This window comes from Barbus barbus (assembly GCF_936440315.1).
Source record: "Barbus barbus genome assembly, chromosome: 4".
NCBI classification, from domain to species: Eukaryota; Metazoa; Chordata; class Actinopteri; order Cypriniformes; family Cyprinidae; genus Barbus; species Barbus barbus.
In genome coordinates this window covers 20,584,270-20,602,037 of record NC_136732.1, presented here as the reverse complement: position 1 = coordinate 20,602,037, position 17,768 = coordinate 20,584,270, and the positions used below count along the sequence as shown (strand labels likewise).

Genomic DNA, 17,768 nt, shown 5'->3' with positions numbered 1-17,768 from the left:
ATATAGGATATTAATATATATACATATTTATTTATTTAATTATGTAAATAAACATAATAGGCTACTTTATCACAATTAATAGTTGCAATGTTTAATAGGCCTACAAGATAAATAAATTTACAATTACTCCTTCCTGAAATATAAAATATTTTATCTTTTAGTGTAAAGAACCTAAGGATTTGACAAAAGTTGTGTGTGTGACAATTGAAGGGCATGTTTGTTAAATTAAACTACAACATAAATTATAACATATAACATATAAAAGTGCAGTCTGTGCACACTCCTGCTCAGGACCAGCTTAAACCAGCTCAAGCCAGTTGCCCTGCCATGCTTAAAAACATACCTAACTGCAGGGCTGCCAACTCATGCGTGAGACTCACACAATTTACACTTTTTTCACATTTTCACAATTTCACACTCTTACGCCACACACCCATTTTCTGGGGCAATCAAAAGCACCTTCAGTTAAAACTGTGATAGAATAATGGCAAAAGAGATTTGGTAAAGGCTCTAGTGTGTATGTGTGTATCATGACATACTCATAGATCGATTACAAAACTATATGGGTATTCAAGGGCAGACTTTAAAATTAGATCCTACCTGTCCGATCACTACCACTTTTTTTTTTTGTTTAAATGGGGAGTCATCTCAATTATCACCAGTAAAGTATGGAGTGCCACAAGGATCTGTCCTAGGTACTCTGCTATTTTCAATATACAGTTGCCTCATGGTAATATTATTAGAAAATATGGGATTAGTTTTCATTGTTATGCTGATGATACTCAACTATATATCTCAACAAGACCATGAAACTTCTCAACTATCTAAGCTAACAGAGTGTGTTAAAAATGTAAAAGACTGGATGGCCAATCATTTTCTCCTATTAAATTCAGATAAAACAGAGATATTACTTTTTGGACCAAAAAACAATACACAGAATCTCTTGGATTAATTATATTAGACAGCATCTTGTCCTTTGAAAATCATATTTCCCATGTTACAAAAATAGCATTCTTCCATCTTAGAAACATTGCCAAGCTTCAAAACATGTTACCTGTTTCTGATGCAGAAAAACTAGTTCATGCATTCATGACCTCAAGACTGGACTATTGTAATGCACTGCTAGCTGGTTGTCCTGCATCTTCAATAAACAAGCTACAGATAGTCCAAAATGCAGCGGCTAGAGTCCTTACCAGGTCAAGAAAATATGATCATATTACCCCAATTTTACGGTCTCTAAACTGGCTACCTGTTAAGTTCTATCAGTTACAATTACTTACCAATTAGGCCCTTAATGGTTTAGCTCTTGCATACCTAACTAGTCTTCTATCTCGCTACAATCCAACCCGCTCCCTAAGGTCGCAAAACTCTGGACTTTTGGTAGTACCTAGGATAGCAAAGTCCACTAAAGGAGGTAGAGCTTTTTCACATTTGGCTCCCAAACTCTGGAATAGCCTTCGTGATAACGTTCAGGGTTCAGACATACTTTCTCTGTTTAAATCTAGATTAAAGGCACATCTCTTTAGCCAAGCATTCATATAATGCATCTCATAATCTTGTACTGCAGTTATATCTATTATTCTTTAGCTTGGGTTGAACAAATCAGCTTTGCTTGGTTGGAACAGCAGCTACGCTAATTATGTCTCTATTTGTTTCTCTGTTTCTGCCACGGATTACATGCTTCAGTCTGGATCCAACCCTTAAAAGATTTGAGATGACCGAAGACCTCAGAAGAGATGATGCCAACCCCTCGGAGGACCTCAGATGATGCCAACCCTGAAACAACACATAGAACTACCAATTTTTTCTATAAGTTTGATTGCAGCATATAATCATTGCTATTAAAAGTGTTCATTGTCTGTTTGATTACGTCAATATTTTACCATACATTTCTGCCATTTGTACATCAACTTGACATAGTCACTGATGTTAAGCTACTACTAAATATGTTGTAGAAACTTAATTGTGTTTGTAACATAAGGGCTATTTGCGCACTTTCTAGGCTAAATATAATAAGGTGACCATATATGTGCCATTTTTCCCGGACGCGTCCTGGCCAGGATTTCTATATTGCTTTTATTCAAAGTACCTCGAGAGTGTTTCGAAAACATAAGGAACCCATACACCGATCGGTCTGCACACGCAAACAAAGCCAAATCCTAGATATTTTAGGCAATATAGAAATCCCGCCAGGATGCACCCGGGAAAAATTGCACGTATGGTCACCCTCAAATATATGTGGGTATATTTTATTAGCAATGCATAAACAAATGTCCACAAGTAGCTTTTCACTTCAGAAGATGGACTGGAGTCGTGTGGATTACTTGTGGATTATTGTTATGTTTTTGTTATCAGCTGTTTGGACTGTTTTAAAATGTTTTGTGTTTGCTGGGATATTGCCTGGAGGCCATGCTGTACTGTGAAATTTGTCGGTGTGACTTTATATGTTATGACATGTATCTTTAGGCCCATAGCAATCAATAAAGCCTACTTTGGCATATGGCAAGCCGTTTTGACTTTTATTCATACTCAGGATATGAATTCTTGATTTCAACAATTCAATTTTTAGTTAAAATGCTAGTTCTTGATATCAGGACCTAGATTTCTACTAGTAACAATGTTAATTTGTTATATCCACAATTCAATTTTCACTAGTTAAAATGCTAATTCTTGATATCAATTAAATTGTTGATATCAATAATAGACATTTTTACTGTAGTAAGAATTGTATTTCTGATATGTGAAATTTTAATTTCAACTAGTAAGAAATTAATTCTTGATATCAACAATTGATTTTGAATGGCAGCCTATGGTGACATTTAACTAGTGAAAATACAATTACAGATACCAACAATTTAATTCTTGTTATCAAGAATTAGCATTTTTAACTAGTGAAAATTGAATTGTTGATATCAAAAATAGACATTGTTACTAGATTATAATTCCTGATATCAAGAATTAGCATTTTAACTAGTAAAACTTGAATCGTTTATATCAAGAGTTCATATCCTGTGAAGGAATAAAAGTCTACGGCTCGCCATATGCCATCCACCGGTTTTAACCACAAGACGTCACCAAGCGGAACCTGAGCGAAATGGAAGTTACCTCTTTTTTCCAGCAACGGCGCAAACTGTCTGTCTGCCCTATACTGAAAATGTGCTTGAGAAATATACAAACATTTTAATTGCCTATATTTTCAATTTCAAATTGAGGCAGGCCGGCTAATAATATTTAGATAAGCAGAGGAATTGAAACTGCATAAAAAGTCTCTGAAATGTAGTCTCATTTCGAGCTTCCTTTTATGGTCCTTGCATAATGACTTCTCTTGAGCTTGGCTGTCTCACATACATTGACTAATCGTGCTTGTTGATCTCTGGCGTGGGCTCTGGTGCGTTTCCGTGGAATTCTGCTGTGTTTGAGCTGGAGATCAGCACGAGCGCGGGCGGCGCTTCTGTCTGGAGGGAGTCTGTGGAACTGCGGCGTGTTTTCCAGGAAACTTCTTCGATACGCCCTCATAGGCGACTTCCATGTTGCGAGTTGGGAAGCATTTGTTGGATTTAACCTACGTGTATTTTTTTTTGGACTGAAATCGTATTTAACCGTTTTTAATTGGCCTACTGAGTGGTTAGTAAACTCGGGTTCTATTAGTTTTACTTTTACTTACTGTCAAATACAGTCAAAAGGTATGAAAACGTAACATCTAGGCTGTATTTTGCGAGGAATCTTTTTTTATACATGTGTTAAATGTTATGATATTTGTGTTTTCATAGGACGTACAGGATGTTTTCCACATTTGTTAAGTGTCAGATCATCCTCGCACTCATCTGCCATGCATTTTGTTACGGTAAGCGTTTATTTGTTTTTTCCTCGGTGTATACTTAGATATAAAATCTTCATATTTATATGCTGATGTCACTCTCACAATTGTGCCACATGTAACTTTGTACACTGTTCTTCTTTGTAGCTTCAGTAAAACCACCTATGTGAAAAGTGTTACAAACTTCCCCATCGGCTCAAACATGTTATTTCTTATTAGATTATTCATTTATTCGTTCATTTATTTGTTTAAAACATGTTGATAAAAAGCTGATGTGGGTGTTTTATAACAAATTAAACAAGAATGTGCTGACTGGACGACGCCAGTTCTGTCAAATGTTTACTTTTCATACCTCAAAAAGTCATGTCCTAACTCCTTTTTACACCGTGTTTACTTTGCTTGTGTGTAATATTATTTTCACTTTTTTTTTTTTTTTAATCACTGTAGAGCCCACAGAGGAGGACTTGAAGTGCTTTAATGACTATGAGACAGAAATGAAATGCAGTCTCTCCCCTGGTCGTCTCAAAAGCTGCTCTGGATACAAGCTCAACATCACACATACAATATTCAATATGTGAGTGTTTGTGGAGGCCTGTAGTTCCTCTCTAACTAATTGTATTGCTGTTCATTTAGCAATCAGTTGACATGAATATCTCTTAAATTCCAGGTTTCCAACAATGTATGCATGTACCTTTAATAGAAGTCATCACAGTGACAACTGTGAGTGCAAAATTAAAGTGCAAGGGTTTGTTGTAACAGAGATCTTCACTACTACACTTCTGGAAGGAACAAATGTCTTATTTAACAAAACAAACATGACGACTGAAGACTTCAGTGAGTATAAATGTTGTCTATAATTGCTTGTTAAACCTTTTCTATTAGATTTTTAGAATTCACATTATTTTTAGTTCTAGAATTATGATTTTAAGAAGTGAAAAGGTTTATATGACATTATCTCACGTTTACATATGTGTTTTCCATTTTCTGTAGTCAAACCGAAAACTCCAGTCTTATCAGTGCAAAAGACTGAAAATGGAAACTTTAATGTAACTTGGGATGACCAGTATGAAATAAGTGATTTGGTAGGAAGAACTTTTTTGGAAGACTTGCGCGTAAATCTGACCTATGGCATCAAAGAAGGACTTGAAAATGTAAGCAAGATAATATATGATAAATAGATCATATGAACCCTAATACACATATTCACAAATAGATTTATGATAAAGAACTAATTAAAAAAAAAAAAAACATTGTTCGTACAGATCTCAAAGATGATGCCGAACACTGTGGGATCCTTTGAAATTGTGGGCAAAAATCTCCAGCCAAATACCAACTACGTTCTGACAGCAACAATGAGCACAGGCTATAATGATCATAGTATATCTAGTGACCAGAGCGCACCAGTTGAGTTCACCACCTGTAAGTCGATCTATATTTGTCTCAAAGTCATTATTGCATCTGTGTTAATAGTCTTATAATACTGATCAAACTACTGTTTATATAGTGCTTCTATTGTTTTCATTTGTATATCACTTTGGATAAAGCGTCAGCTAAATGACTAAATGTAAATGTATATTTGATTTACAGCCTCATCCCCAAATGAAATAGCCAAAATGGTGATTCCACCTCTCTGTTTTGGTTTAATCATCATCATTTGTGTTATCTTCTTCTGCATTTTGAGGTGAGTTCTCTGTTTTGTTTTTCCATCATTCGATAAAACTTTAGATTTTTGATATTCCTTCATGCATCCTTGACAAATTCAGTTCTGACACACTTTACTTCTTCATTACAGAATGAAGACGAATTGGTGGGACAAAATCTCCAAGCCAAAAATAGATGCCAATCTTGGAGAGGAGAAGGTGGGAGAAAGATCCTGCAATAACCATCAATAATGTTAATAATTCATCATAATGTGGATCAAAATACATCCCTTATTTTTTCTCTCTCATGTTTAACAGGGTCATATTTTGCCTCCATCTGTTATGAAGTTCTCTCCAATCCATGTAGAGATTCCAACACTAGACTTTCAGGAGGATAAGAAATTGTATGTTCTTTTGTTTCTTTGTTCGTTATTTTTCCCCAAAAAACATCAGAAACACATGACAAACTAGTGTCATTCTAATTCTGATTAATAATGCCTCAACATGTTTGTCTCTCTACAGGATCTCAGCATTATCAGTAGATACAAACAATGAGAAAAGTTCCCACGGAGTTGAGTCAGCACCAGTGGATTATGGCAAGGCTGTCTCTGGTAGCCTTGAAGAAAACATCACATTACGTGTCCAGAAAGCCTTGAATGAGGTGTTGAAATGGCCTCCAATCACAAACAATCCATCACAGGTTTCCCCCTACAATCAGGTTACTGCGAGCAGATCAAACAAGAGTGTTAACGGTATCAGTTCCTCAAGAGAACGCAACTGTGCAAACCAAGATTCGGGCAATTTCTCTGGCTCATCGGTTTTCAGCAATATGTCATATTTGGAATCATCCATGGGTGATTCTTTATTCCTGGAGCAGCTGAGCTGTGATCCTTACTGTCAGTCCGGCAAGAAGGAAGTTTTAGACTCAGATGCAAGAGATAGCCAGTTTAACTCTCCCACTAATGATACTCTGGAAGACAGATATCAGTGCTTTAGCAGTGTTTTGGAAAAGGGAAATGATGCAGATGTTTGTGTGAAACTTTCAGATGATGTTGGTACTGATGAGAAGTGTATCATGAAAAACCTCATCACCAGCACAAATCCACTCTATCCTTCTCTGATTCTGCACGGTGGCAGCATCACCCCAAGTGATGAAGGATATCAGGCTTTTCAAGGCTTAACAAAGAGCACAGAAGGACAGTGGAGCACGAGCATCAGTACTGAACAAGCACTTAATGCATGTGGAGCTTTGAAATTCCCCCAGAGCACCGGCCAAGATCCTACATCTGTGCAGCAAAGTTCTTGGGCCACTTCTTTGCATGTCTCACCCATTATTCAAATAGACTGTTCATATCAGTGTGTTTAACTGTGCTCTAAAAACAAATGATAAGTACATGCCTGAAACATTGAATTCATTTTTGCATGTAATGTCAACAGTTACAATGAATCATTCGTTTTGAAAGTATGACCAGTAATAAGAACTATGCAAACTTTGTCCACTGTTTGTTCAGACTCAGAGCCAAGGCCTTGAATTTAGGTTGTACAGCTATTTCTACAGTAAGATGTTGAAAAGTGCCTTAAGAGGATATGCTACCCATTTAAATGATCTCATGCAATCCCAAATGACTTTCTTTCTTCTGTGAAACACAAACAAAGCTTTTTAGAGGAATAATCGATTCCCAGGGATGGGTTCGATTCCCAGGGAAAGCAAGAGCTGATAAAATGTAAAAAAAAACAAAAAAAACTGTAAATTGAATGCAATGGATAAAAGCGTCTGCTAAACGCATAAATGTAAATGTTAAAGGCATGAAAACAAGACGGTTCTTATTCTGTTTAACTATGCTGTAAAAACAAATAATGGCTATGTTTACATGTTTAACTATTGATAGTTGTGATGAATAATTTCTTTGAAAATATTACCAGTAATAATAAACTTTGGAGGATTCACTCTTTCAACAAGGGGTTATACAGCGACTTAAATACTCTACGTCGGAAGTCGTATTATTTTTCTTGGCATTTGCTAATGGCATTATTACATGGTCTATGGCTTCATTACAGGGCCTGTACTTGCTGTCTCAGTCTGTAAATTGAACTAGTATTTTTCTATAGGATGTTTCAACAACAAAAAAAGATATGTGTATACAGGATGCATTTAGAGAAGACATTGTAATGTTTTTTGTTTTGCTATCATCAACGGGACAATGGCTTCCTCCTCAAAAACTTCTCACATCTCAGTAAGTTCACAGACAGTTATTGCCAGTCTGTGTACGGTAACTGTGTTGTCAAACAGATGATTGGTATGTGTATAAAAAATGTAATTACTTTTGTATGTAATCTCTAGTTGTTCCACCTACACTTTGGCATTCTAACAAAAACCAAAACACTTCTCAATAAGACAATGTAAATACATGCCTTGTTTCTGCACTTCTAAAATAAAACCTCAGAATGTTGAAATAGAGTCTGTGCCTTTCAGGGGAATTTCAAAACAGGTTTTCCCAGTGCTTTTGTTTTATGCTGCCTGCTATGAACCAGGAAGCAAAATCGTTTTTGCATGGAACACACATCACAAACTGAAGTGCATGTTGAGACTTTAAACTTAAATGAATTTAAAAACCCGACGTTTTACGCAAGTATATGTCTGAACAAGGACACCTTAAGACAATTGGATTTATATTGTATACTTAAGTTCACTGTTATCCCACCGGTCACTATTGTGACCATCAACATGTTTACTCATTCTATGACCACACTCAACAAAACTGATGTGAATTCATATATTAATACTAGACACCTCAAAGATAAAGTGTAGCAAAAAGTAATATCTTTATGTTAACATACGTTACTAGCCTTTTGTTTCAATAGGGTCTGGCTGCAGACTTGCACTTGCACGCTCAGACACTTGCACTTCCGCGGGTGACGTCACATGCACTCTCAGACACTTGCACGTCCGCGGGTGACGTCACTTGCAGTCTTTTTTATTTTGTTCTATTTATTGATAATTTTTTGTTTGAATCTCTCGACATTTTACAACAGTAGCCAGGTGGTGAAGACAATAAAAAAGAAACTAAATTGCAATGTCACTTGCAATCGCCGCTATCTGCGACGTCACTTGCGTTGCCAATGGAGACGAGACGCTGTGGTGCTTAAACGATTAAAACTAATTTAGAACAATAATGAACAGGGTCCTGTAAGTCATCTGTAGGAGAAAAAGACAAGACCTGCAAATCCGTGGCTACAGAACAGCACAATATGAATGCAATGCGCAAAGTTTCTCTTTAAGCGTTTTCCTCCCATAGAAAACCATGTGTCTGAGAGTGCAAGTCTGAGCGTGCAAGTCTGCAGCCAGACCCTTCTCTTTTGTTTTGGAGCTTTGATTTGGATGATTGCAGCGCCATCTGCAGGGTGTTTACGTGAAGTATCTTTCAACTGAAATGACAGACGTTTATACTGGTTTTTAACAATATCACAATTATACACATTCATGATATAATTTTTCCCCCCTCTCACATCCCACAGACAAGTAGACATATGTAACCTGTTAGGCTATAAGGAGGCCATTTACATTCAAAAAAGGGTCTGTTTTATGTCCCATAATTGCCTTCAAACTCACTTATCCCTATATTGCCTAAAACTAAACGCGGGCGGAAGCATCAAAAAGGGCATCAGTTCTGCGGAAGAATTGTGACACTAAAGTTCCTGAATTTCAGTCCAGACGTGGTCAAATTCGAGGATGCTATTGCGGTTACGCAAGTCTATTGTAGACTGTCCTCAGTAGGGTTTAAACCGAGCATTATCTCGGCAGTTTGTGAGTAAAACCGTATGTTTCATTTGAAAATCTTTCTGTTTGTAAACTGTTTACTTTGCAACGGAGCAACGAACTGTCAGATATGACAGCATACGATATTTATTCGAAAGAGATTTTTATTTTATTTATATTTATTGTTTGTTTGTTTGTTTGTGTGTGTGTGTGTGTATTACAGCTCGGTCACAATGTTTTCCACTGTTCTTCTGCGTCAAATCATCCTCACACTCTTCTGCCAGGCATTTTGTTTTGGTAAGCTTCATACTTTTGTGTAGAACAAATACAAAGGCTAAAACAGTCTCTAAATTCTGAAAACAAACGTATGTATGTCACAAGTGTGTCAAATGTAACTTTAGACACGGTTATTGACTCATGTTTGTGGCACCCATTGCTGAAAATGTTGTGAAATATATTAAATTAAACGAGAAAACCAGATGATTGAGATACAACTAGTAATTTAAAATCCATTAATATGATCCCAAATTATTATTTAGACATGAAGTGTTACTTTCTCTCCTTAAAATTCATTTTGGCACATGAATCCTTTATACTGCTAAAAAAAAAAAACAATAGAAACCATCACAGAAATTCTAATGGTTTCCATTAAAATACCATTATGAACCATTAGCTTTTTCCAGTAAAATCATTACAAAATTCCTTTTTGTAGTGTGTTTTGGGCATTTTTCCAATAGGATTTAACATCCCACCAATAGAATCCATCAAATACCAGTAGACACCATTACAGTTTCCATTAAAACCAATACAATTCCCATTATAACCATTAAATCCATTACATTTTCTATTGTGTTTTGGGCAGGGTTCTATTGTTTTTTTTCAGCAGGGACTTTTTCAGGGGTGCGGGAACGTTTTCTTCTGTGGGCAACTGTAAACTAAGCTCATCTTTGAGTTTGTGTGGAGAGTGGATGCTGACGCGAGCTTTAGGACACGGAGGCTCCAGCGTGGTCACTTGTATTTTTTTTCTTACAGTAAAAACAACTTAAAATACGCCGTGTGATTTTTGCTCATATATCATTTGGAACTGTAAAGGGTCTACTTTTATTTGTGCGCATTCACAATATCAACATTGTGCTTTTATAAAATAGGAAAACAGAGAATGTGCTTTCTGCCGGTCTTGAACAAGAGCGCTTCAATAATGAACCGAAACTCGGCAACTCGAAACTGGCTCACAGATATAATATATCTATAGAAGCCTTTAAATTACTACTTTAAAACAAAATAATGAAAAGCAAAGCAAAAACTCTTCATTAGCCTATGTAATCCGTTAAGATGCATATATTTCTCTCTGCGCGTCCAATGAGGAGATGGCAAGTAATTTTTTCCCCGTCACCGTCTAAAATATAAAAATAAGGGAAAGCCTAAAACAGGCCCGATTATAATTAGCGTTTTATTTTATAATTGTATTCAATAATAAAAAAAAGTATGTAATATTTGTCCTTGAAATTTAAAGGATTTGCTGTGACGCAATTTTGTCTGACTGATAGGCCTATGTGAATTATGTATTTGCCTATCTTTTTAATCCATGCAGCAAATGCTTTAAAAACAGCTTTAAAATTACTTTATTGCATTCCAGATGCTTTTAAAGAACTTTTCACTATACATTTCAAGAGTTTTTAAGCTTGAATGCAAAACATTGTTATGAAGTCATTGTAGCCTATTCCCATTTGTAAAATTGATGTCTAACACAATCTCATGAAAGTGCTTAGGCTATAGCATGATTTTCTGTTTCTATTTGGCGTAATATTTATACGCAGAAATTGACTAACCCCCCCTCCACAGCACCCCCTACATAAAACACCTTCCCGCGCCCCTGTACTTTTCACACAAAGTGTTTTACTGTTAAAACATTTTTACTTTTGCAAAGCAACTTCTGCTGTGGTCATTTGTGATTGATCTCACGCAGTCTTTTATTTTCCAATCACTGTAGAGCCAACAAAGGAGGACTTGAAGTGTTTTAATGACTATGAGACAGAAATGAAATGCAGTCTCTCCCCTGGTCGTCTCAAAAGCTGCTCTGGATACAAGCTCAATATCACACATGTATTCAATATGTGAGTGTTTGTGGAGGCCTGTAGTTCCTCTGTAACTAAATGTATTGCTGTTCATTTAGCAATCAGTTGACATGAATATCTCTTAAATTGCAGGTTAAAAAACTATACATGCATCTTTAATAGAAGTCATCACAGTGACAACTGTGAGTGCAAAATTAAAGTGCAAGATTTTGTTTTAAAAGAAAACTTCACTACTACACTTCTGGAAGGAACAAATGTTTTATTAAGCAAAACATTCAAGACTGAAGACTTCAGTGAGTATAAATGTTGTCTACAAGTTATTATTAATCATTTTCAATGGCATTTGTAGAATTTACAAACTTTTTAGTTCTAAAATGATCATTTTAAGGAATTAAATTTTAATCTGACCTTATCTCACACATTTACAAATGTGTTTTCCATTTTCTGTAGTCAAACCGAAAACTCCAGTCTTATCAGTGCAAAAGACTGAAAATGGAAACTTTTATGTAACTTGGGATGACCAGTATGAAAAAAGAAGTTTGGAAGATTTAAGAATAAATCTGACCAACGGCATCAAAGGAGTACATGAAAATGTAAGGATAATGTATAGATAATATAAACCATATTGATATAGTTCCCTCTCGAGAGCGGTCTCTCGACATGGCGTAAACGCCTTGGGGACTCCCTTCCTTCCTAACCTACCTGAAATCTTATTGCACAACGCCAGTGAAGTTGCAACTCTCACTGGCCAATGCCAGCCAAGATGGCTTATAGGGGCAGGGCCCCGCCGCTATATAATGCACTGTTTTGGCAGCATAAATTCAGAATCTTCCTATTTCACACATCCTATTGAAGACAGCTGTGGAGAAGACGCAAGAAGACGGATTTCCCTCTCAGCGTTCCAGCATGTCCAACATTTGCACGCTATGATCGGGACCCATTGAGGCCCCGGACACTCACGAGTTTGTGCCTGGGTCTCACCCATATCGTACTAAGACTAGGCGGAGTACACTCGGGAGCCCTTTACAGACAGACAGCATGCCTTTTGCTGTGGGCCGATCACCATCTGCTCTCCATTCGAGCAGCGCACGTTCTGGGCTGCCTGAACAGCGGCGCAGATATGCTATCGAGGGACGGGATTCCTCACGGAGAATGGAGACTGAACCCCAGGACAGTGAGGATGATATGGGAAGAATGTCTAGTAACAATACAGGATCTTTAACATCAAAATGTATTGATCATATTTATACTAATAATCCTGATATGTGCTCAACACCAGTTTCTGTAACTGTTGGCTTTAGTGACCACAACTGTATTGCTGTCTCCAGGAGAACTAAGCTGCCTAGAGCCTGTCCTAAAATTATTATGAAAAGAACTTATGGGGCATTTAATGAGGAGAGTTTTTTAAATGAACTGGATCATATTAAATGGGATTTGGTATGTGACATTGAGGATGTGGACGCATCCCTTGACTTATTTATGGATGGTTTTATGAGAGTGGTTAACAATCATGCCCCATTAAAGAAATTTACAGTTAAAGCCAAAAGTGCTCCTTGGGTTGATACGGAGTTAAGGAGCTTAATGGCTCAAAGGGACGAGGCTAAGAAGGTTGCTGTTCTTTCTGACTCCCTTGAGGACAGAAATTTGTATTGTACTCTAAGGAATCATGTGACCAAGGTGAATAGAGTGAAAAAGAAAAAATATTTTCAGAAGCGAATCAACGATAGTGGTACAGATAGTAAGAGAATGTGGAATGTATTCAACGAAATCATGGGGAAAAAATCTACTTGTACTTATTTTGTTGAACTGAATGGAGTTTATTTGACTAAGCCAATACAGATTGCAAACTATTTTAATGATTACTTTGTTAAAAAGGTTTCTAACCTTAGAGAGACAATGAAATTTACTGTTGATTCCAACTCCAATGAGTTGATAGAAAAATGTATTATGAAAGATAAACTGTGTAGTTTTGAATTTCATCAGGTTAATGTTGTGCAGGTGGAAATGTTGCTGAGATCTTTGATTGTTAGTGGGTCTGTTGGTACAGACAACTTGGATAGTAAGCTGTTGAAATTATCAGCTGGACATATTTCTAAACCAATCTGTCACATTTTCAACAGATGTTTGATTAATGGTGTGTGTCCTATGCTTTGGAAGGAGGGCAAGATAATTCCTTTACCCAAAGACACAAAATCAACATTCTGTGGTCCAAATAGTAGGCCTATTAGCATTTTGCCTATTTTAAGTAAATTGTTGGAAAGGATTGTATTTGAGCAAGTGCAAGATTACTTTTCTAACAATGATTTGATTACGAAGTTTCAGCATGCTTATAGGTCTGGTCATTCTACCTGCACTGCAATGACACAAATGTCGGACAGCTGGCTAACATCAATTGATAATTCAATGCTAGTGGGTACACTATTACTGGACTTCAGTGCTGCTTTCGATGTGATCGACCATGAAATTTTGATTTCTAAACTTATTAGTTATGGTTTTACTTCCTCTGTAATCAAGTGGTTTAAGAGCTATTTGTCGGAGAGGTCGCAAAGAGTTTATTTTAATGGTGCATTATCTTGTAGCAAGTCCCTGGATTGTGGTGTCCCCCAAGGAAGCTGCCTTAGACCTTTGTTATTTTCAATTTTTACAAATGATATGCCATATACACTCAGTAAGGCTACATTGACTATGTTTGCCGATGATTCTACTCTTTATTATGCAGCCCCTACATGTTCAGAGCTTAATCGGGTTCTGTCTTGTGAGATCAGCAAATTGTATAACTGGATTAAAACAAATAAACTTGTTCTAAATATATCAAAAACAACGAGTATAATATTTGGGTCTAAGTATAGATTATCTGATAATCCTAAAATTAATATACAAGTAAATGGTCAAAATATACAACAAGTGAAAAAGGTGAAGCTTCTTGGACTTTGGCTTGATTGCACATTGTCATGGTCTGATCACATCAATAAAGTTGTTGCTAGAATGGGTAGAGCTGTTGCAGTAACCCGTAAATGTGCACGGTTTCTAAATTCACAGTTGTTTTGTCGTGTTGTTTGTACATTGGTTTTATGTCATTTGGATTACTGTTCTGTTGTATGGTCTGCTGCATCAAACAGTCTTTTGAAAAAATTACAGGTGGCTCAAAACAAGGCCGCAAGACTGGTTCTTGGTTGTTCTTCTAGGACTAGTGTTGCAGAGATGCATGAACGTCTTGCGTGGCTGATGGTCAAGCATAGACTATCTGCTAATATGTTAGTATATTTTCATAGAATTATTAACACTCAGACTCCTAAATTTTTTTATGATAAAATAATTTACTGCTCAAATATGCATTCACATTACACAAGAGGGGCGAATAGTCAACAGATTTCTTTACCCCTACCTAAGTCTGATTCTATGAAAAGGACTGTGTTTTATAGGTCAATTGTGTTTTGGAACAATCTTCCAGTTGTTATTCGTGAAATCAAGGGAAAAACTGCTTTTAAAAAGAGACTAAAATTGTATTTGTTCTCAACATCATAATATCATTTGGATTGGTTGAGTGAGGTTGTGTCGTGTGCTATGTTGCTTTTCCTTATTATATTATTATTTTAATAGGTATTTTCAGTATTGTTACTCTTTATTGTACTTTTATGTGAATAAATATGTGATATATTTGGGAGTAATTGTGAATGTAACTATTGTGTTTTGTATGTATTGTCTGGACCCCAGGAAGACTAGCTGTCGTCTTGGCGTCAGCTAATGGGGATCCTTTTTAAGAAAATAAAAAAAAATAAAAATAAAATATGGGAACGGTTTGGAAAAGCAGAGGTGGATTTGTTCGCGACGAAGGAGAACACTCATTGCCCTCTGTTCTTCTCTCTGTCACGCTCTCCCCTAGGCGGGGAAGCGCTAACGATGCCGTGGCCGAATGCCCGTCTGTATGCGTTCCCCCCGCTTAAGATTTTGTCACAAGTGCTGCACAAAATCAGAGATGAGATAGCATCAGTGTTATTAATCGCTCCGTACTGGCCGAACAGACCTTGGTTTCCTGATCTGCTGGAAATACTAACGGCTCCCCCATGGCTGATCCCACTGAGGCGGGATCTACTGTCTATGGCACCCCAATCCCGAATGGTGGAAACTTCACGTGTGGATGGTGTACGGGAAACGATAAACCGGGGCTCGCTGTCTCGCCGCGTAGTGGACACGATTGAGGAGGCGCGAGCCCCTTCTACAAGACGCCTGTATGCCTGTAAATGGGCAGTGTTTGAGAGATGGTGTGAATCGAATGGTCGAGACCCAGAAAACTGCCCCGTGTCTGACATTCTGGATTTTTTGCAACAACGAATGGAAGACGGCAGTATGCCCTCCACGCTTAAGGTTTATGTTGCAGCTATATCAGCATTTCACACCGCTATCGACGGGCGCTCAGTGGGAAAGCACGATTATCAGATTTTTGAGAGGTGCAAGAAGACTGAGACCCTCTCGCCCTCCTACAGTTCCATCCTGGGATTTGACTCTGGTGCTGGAGGCGCTAGCCTTCCTGCCCTTCGAGCAACTTCAGACTGTCGGCTTGAGGGAGCTGTCGCTTAAAACCGCACTGCTGCTCGTCCTTGCTTCGGTCAAGCGTGTGGGGGATTTGTAAGCGCTCTCGGTGAATGCGGACTGCATGCAGTTTGGACTGGGTGATTGTAACGTCACACTCAAGCCGAGATTGGGCTATGTGCCTAAATCGCCCGCCCCTGTTAGCCGTCTTGGCTGGCATTGGCCAGTGAGAGTTGCAACTTCACTGGCATTGTGCAATAAGATTTCAGGTAGGTTAGGAAGGAAGGGAGTCCCCAAGGCGTTTATGCCATGTCTCGTTCCCGTCTCTCAGGGAACCGAGGTTACGATAGTAACCGGAGACGTTTTTTATCATTAAAGGGGTCATATGATGCTTTTTTAAAGATAATTATTTTGTATATTTGGTGTAACAGAAAATGTTGACATACTTTAATGTTCAAAAAACACATTATTTTTCAAATACTGTACATTATTGTAGTTCTCCTGTGCCCCGCCTCTCTCAAATGCTTCGTTTTCTACAAAGTCCCTCCTTCCGACAAGCACAGTCTGCTCTGATTGGCAAGCTGACACAGTGCATTGTGATTGGCCGAACACCAAAAGCCGCGTTGGAAATGTAACGCCCCTTTCCATAATCGCGAGCTTCAGCTTTCAAAATTAAAGTAAAGACAGTTAATAATGTCCTTAGTTTTACCATCAGTTCAAGCCCGAGAGGGGAACAGAGTCACGTGACAGACACAGTGATGATGCTCGTATGTGTTTGCAAACAAGCTGCGGTTAAGACGATTTCTGACGGGCTGTACACTCCTCTGTGATGTGACCCTGTCTCTCTCTCTCTCTCTCTCTCTCTCTCACACCAGTGTTAATTTTGGCAGGCATTTTTGATTTAGTCTTAGTCTTTATCTTGAGACGAAAAAGCTTAATAGTCTTAGTCACATTTTAGTCATTTGAGTCTTTCATAGTTTTAATCTAGCTTTAGTCGATGAAAAGTCATTGCATTTTTGTAAACTTTTAGTCATTACTTTTAGTCAAACTGCAGTTACCCACATTTATTTTGGAAGCGATTTTATATGTAGTATTCAAACAAAAATAGTCATCAATTCTTCTCTCTTTAGACCAAATCAATTAAGCTTATGAGAAATTTGAATCAAGGATTGAATTTGGAAAAACTGGAATAAATTTTAGTTTTTTGGTAGAGATACAAATTAAACTCATTTTTCAGATACAGTAGGTTTACTTAAGTATACATTTATTTAACATCTTTTGTTGGTTAACATTTATTACACCGATAATTAGGAATGCTGTCCATTTAAGACGGAAGGCAGTCGTGGCCTAACGGTTAGAGAATTGGACTCGTAATCGAAAGGTTGCGGGTTCGAGTCCCCGGCCGGCAGGGATTGTAGGTGGGGGGAGTGAATGTCCAGCGCTCTCTCCACCCTCAATACCACGACTGAGGTGCCCTTGAGCAAGGCACCGAACCCCCAACTGCTCCCCGGGCGCCGCAGCATAAATGGCTGCCCACTGCTCCGGGTGTGTGTTCACGGTGTGTGTGTGTGTGTGTGTGTGTGTGTGTGTGCATTTGTTCACTACTCACTGTTGTGTGTGTGCACTTGGATGGGTTAAACGCAGAGCACCAATTTCGAGTATGGGTCACCATACTTGACAATACGTCACGACTTTTTACTTTAATACTGACGCACATTCAGTTTTCACCCACCTGTTTACGTTTACTTAAGCCATTACCGACTGAGATACGTGAGATACTCTGACTCTACACGATAGACATTTGGACTGCTGTGTGTGTATTTAAGCGTTGAGAACTGAGAACTGATCGTGCACTGTATGAGAACTGAAGAAGTGGAGTGGAGTGGAGCGTGAAGAGAGCACTTCTATCAGCGCGATTCTGCCTATCCCGCCTTCACTAACTTTAAGTT

At 37.8% G+C, this 17,768-nt stretch overlaps 1 protein-coding gene across 1 annotated transcript; it reads left to right on the top strand.

Annotated features, from left to right (window-relative positions):
• Positions 1–3,435: 3,435 nt before the first annotated feature.
• Positions 3,436–7,908, top strand: LOC306868653 (uncharacterized protein). Its single transcript, XM_079414916.1, has 10 exons — positions 3,436–3,624; positions 3,771–3,844; positions 4,265–4,391; positions 4,485–4,651; positions 4,808–4,968; positions 5,080–5,236; positions 5,405–5,498; positions 5,610–5,676; positions 5,776–5,861; positions 5,980–7,908. The coding sequence occupies exons 2-10, from the start codon at positions 3,781–3,783 to the stop codon at positions 6,821–6,823; spliced, it is 1,767 nt and encodes a 588-aa protein (XP_079271042.1). The 5' UTR covers positions 3,436–3,624; positions 3,771–3,780; the 3' UTR covers positions 6,824–7,908.
• The last annotated feature ends 9,860 nt before the right edge of the window (positions 7,909–17,768 follow it).

Coding starts and splice junctions, on each gene's coding strand:
- LOC306868653 (XM_079414916.1), top strand. CDS start 3,781: ATGTTTTCCACATTTGTTAAGTGTCAGATCATCCTCGCACTCATCTGC. Junction 4,969..5,079: donor TCAAAGAAGGACTTGAAAAT/GTAAGCAAGATA, acceptor TTGTTCGTACAG/ATCTCAAAGATGATGCCGAA. Junction 5,499..5,609: donor ATCTTCTTCTGCATTTTGAG/GTGAGTTCTCTG, acceptor TCTTCATTACAG/AATGAAGACGAATTGGTGGG.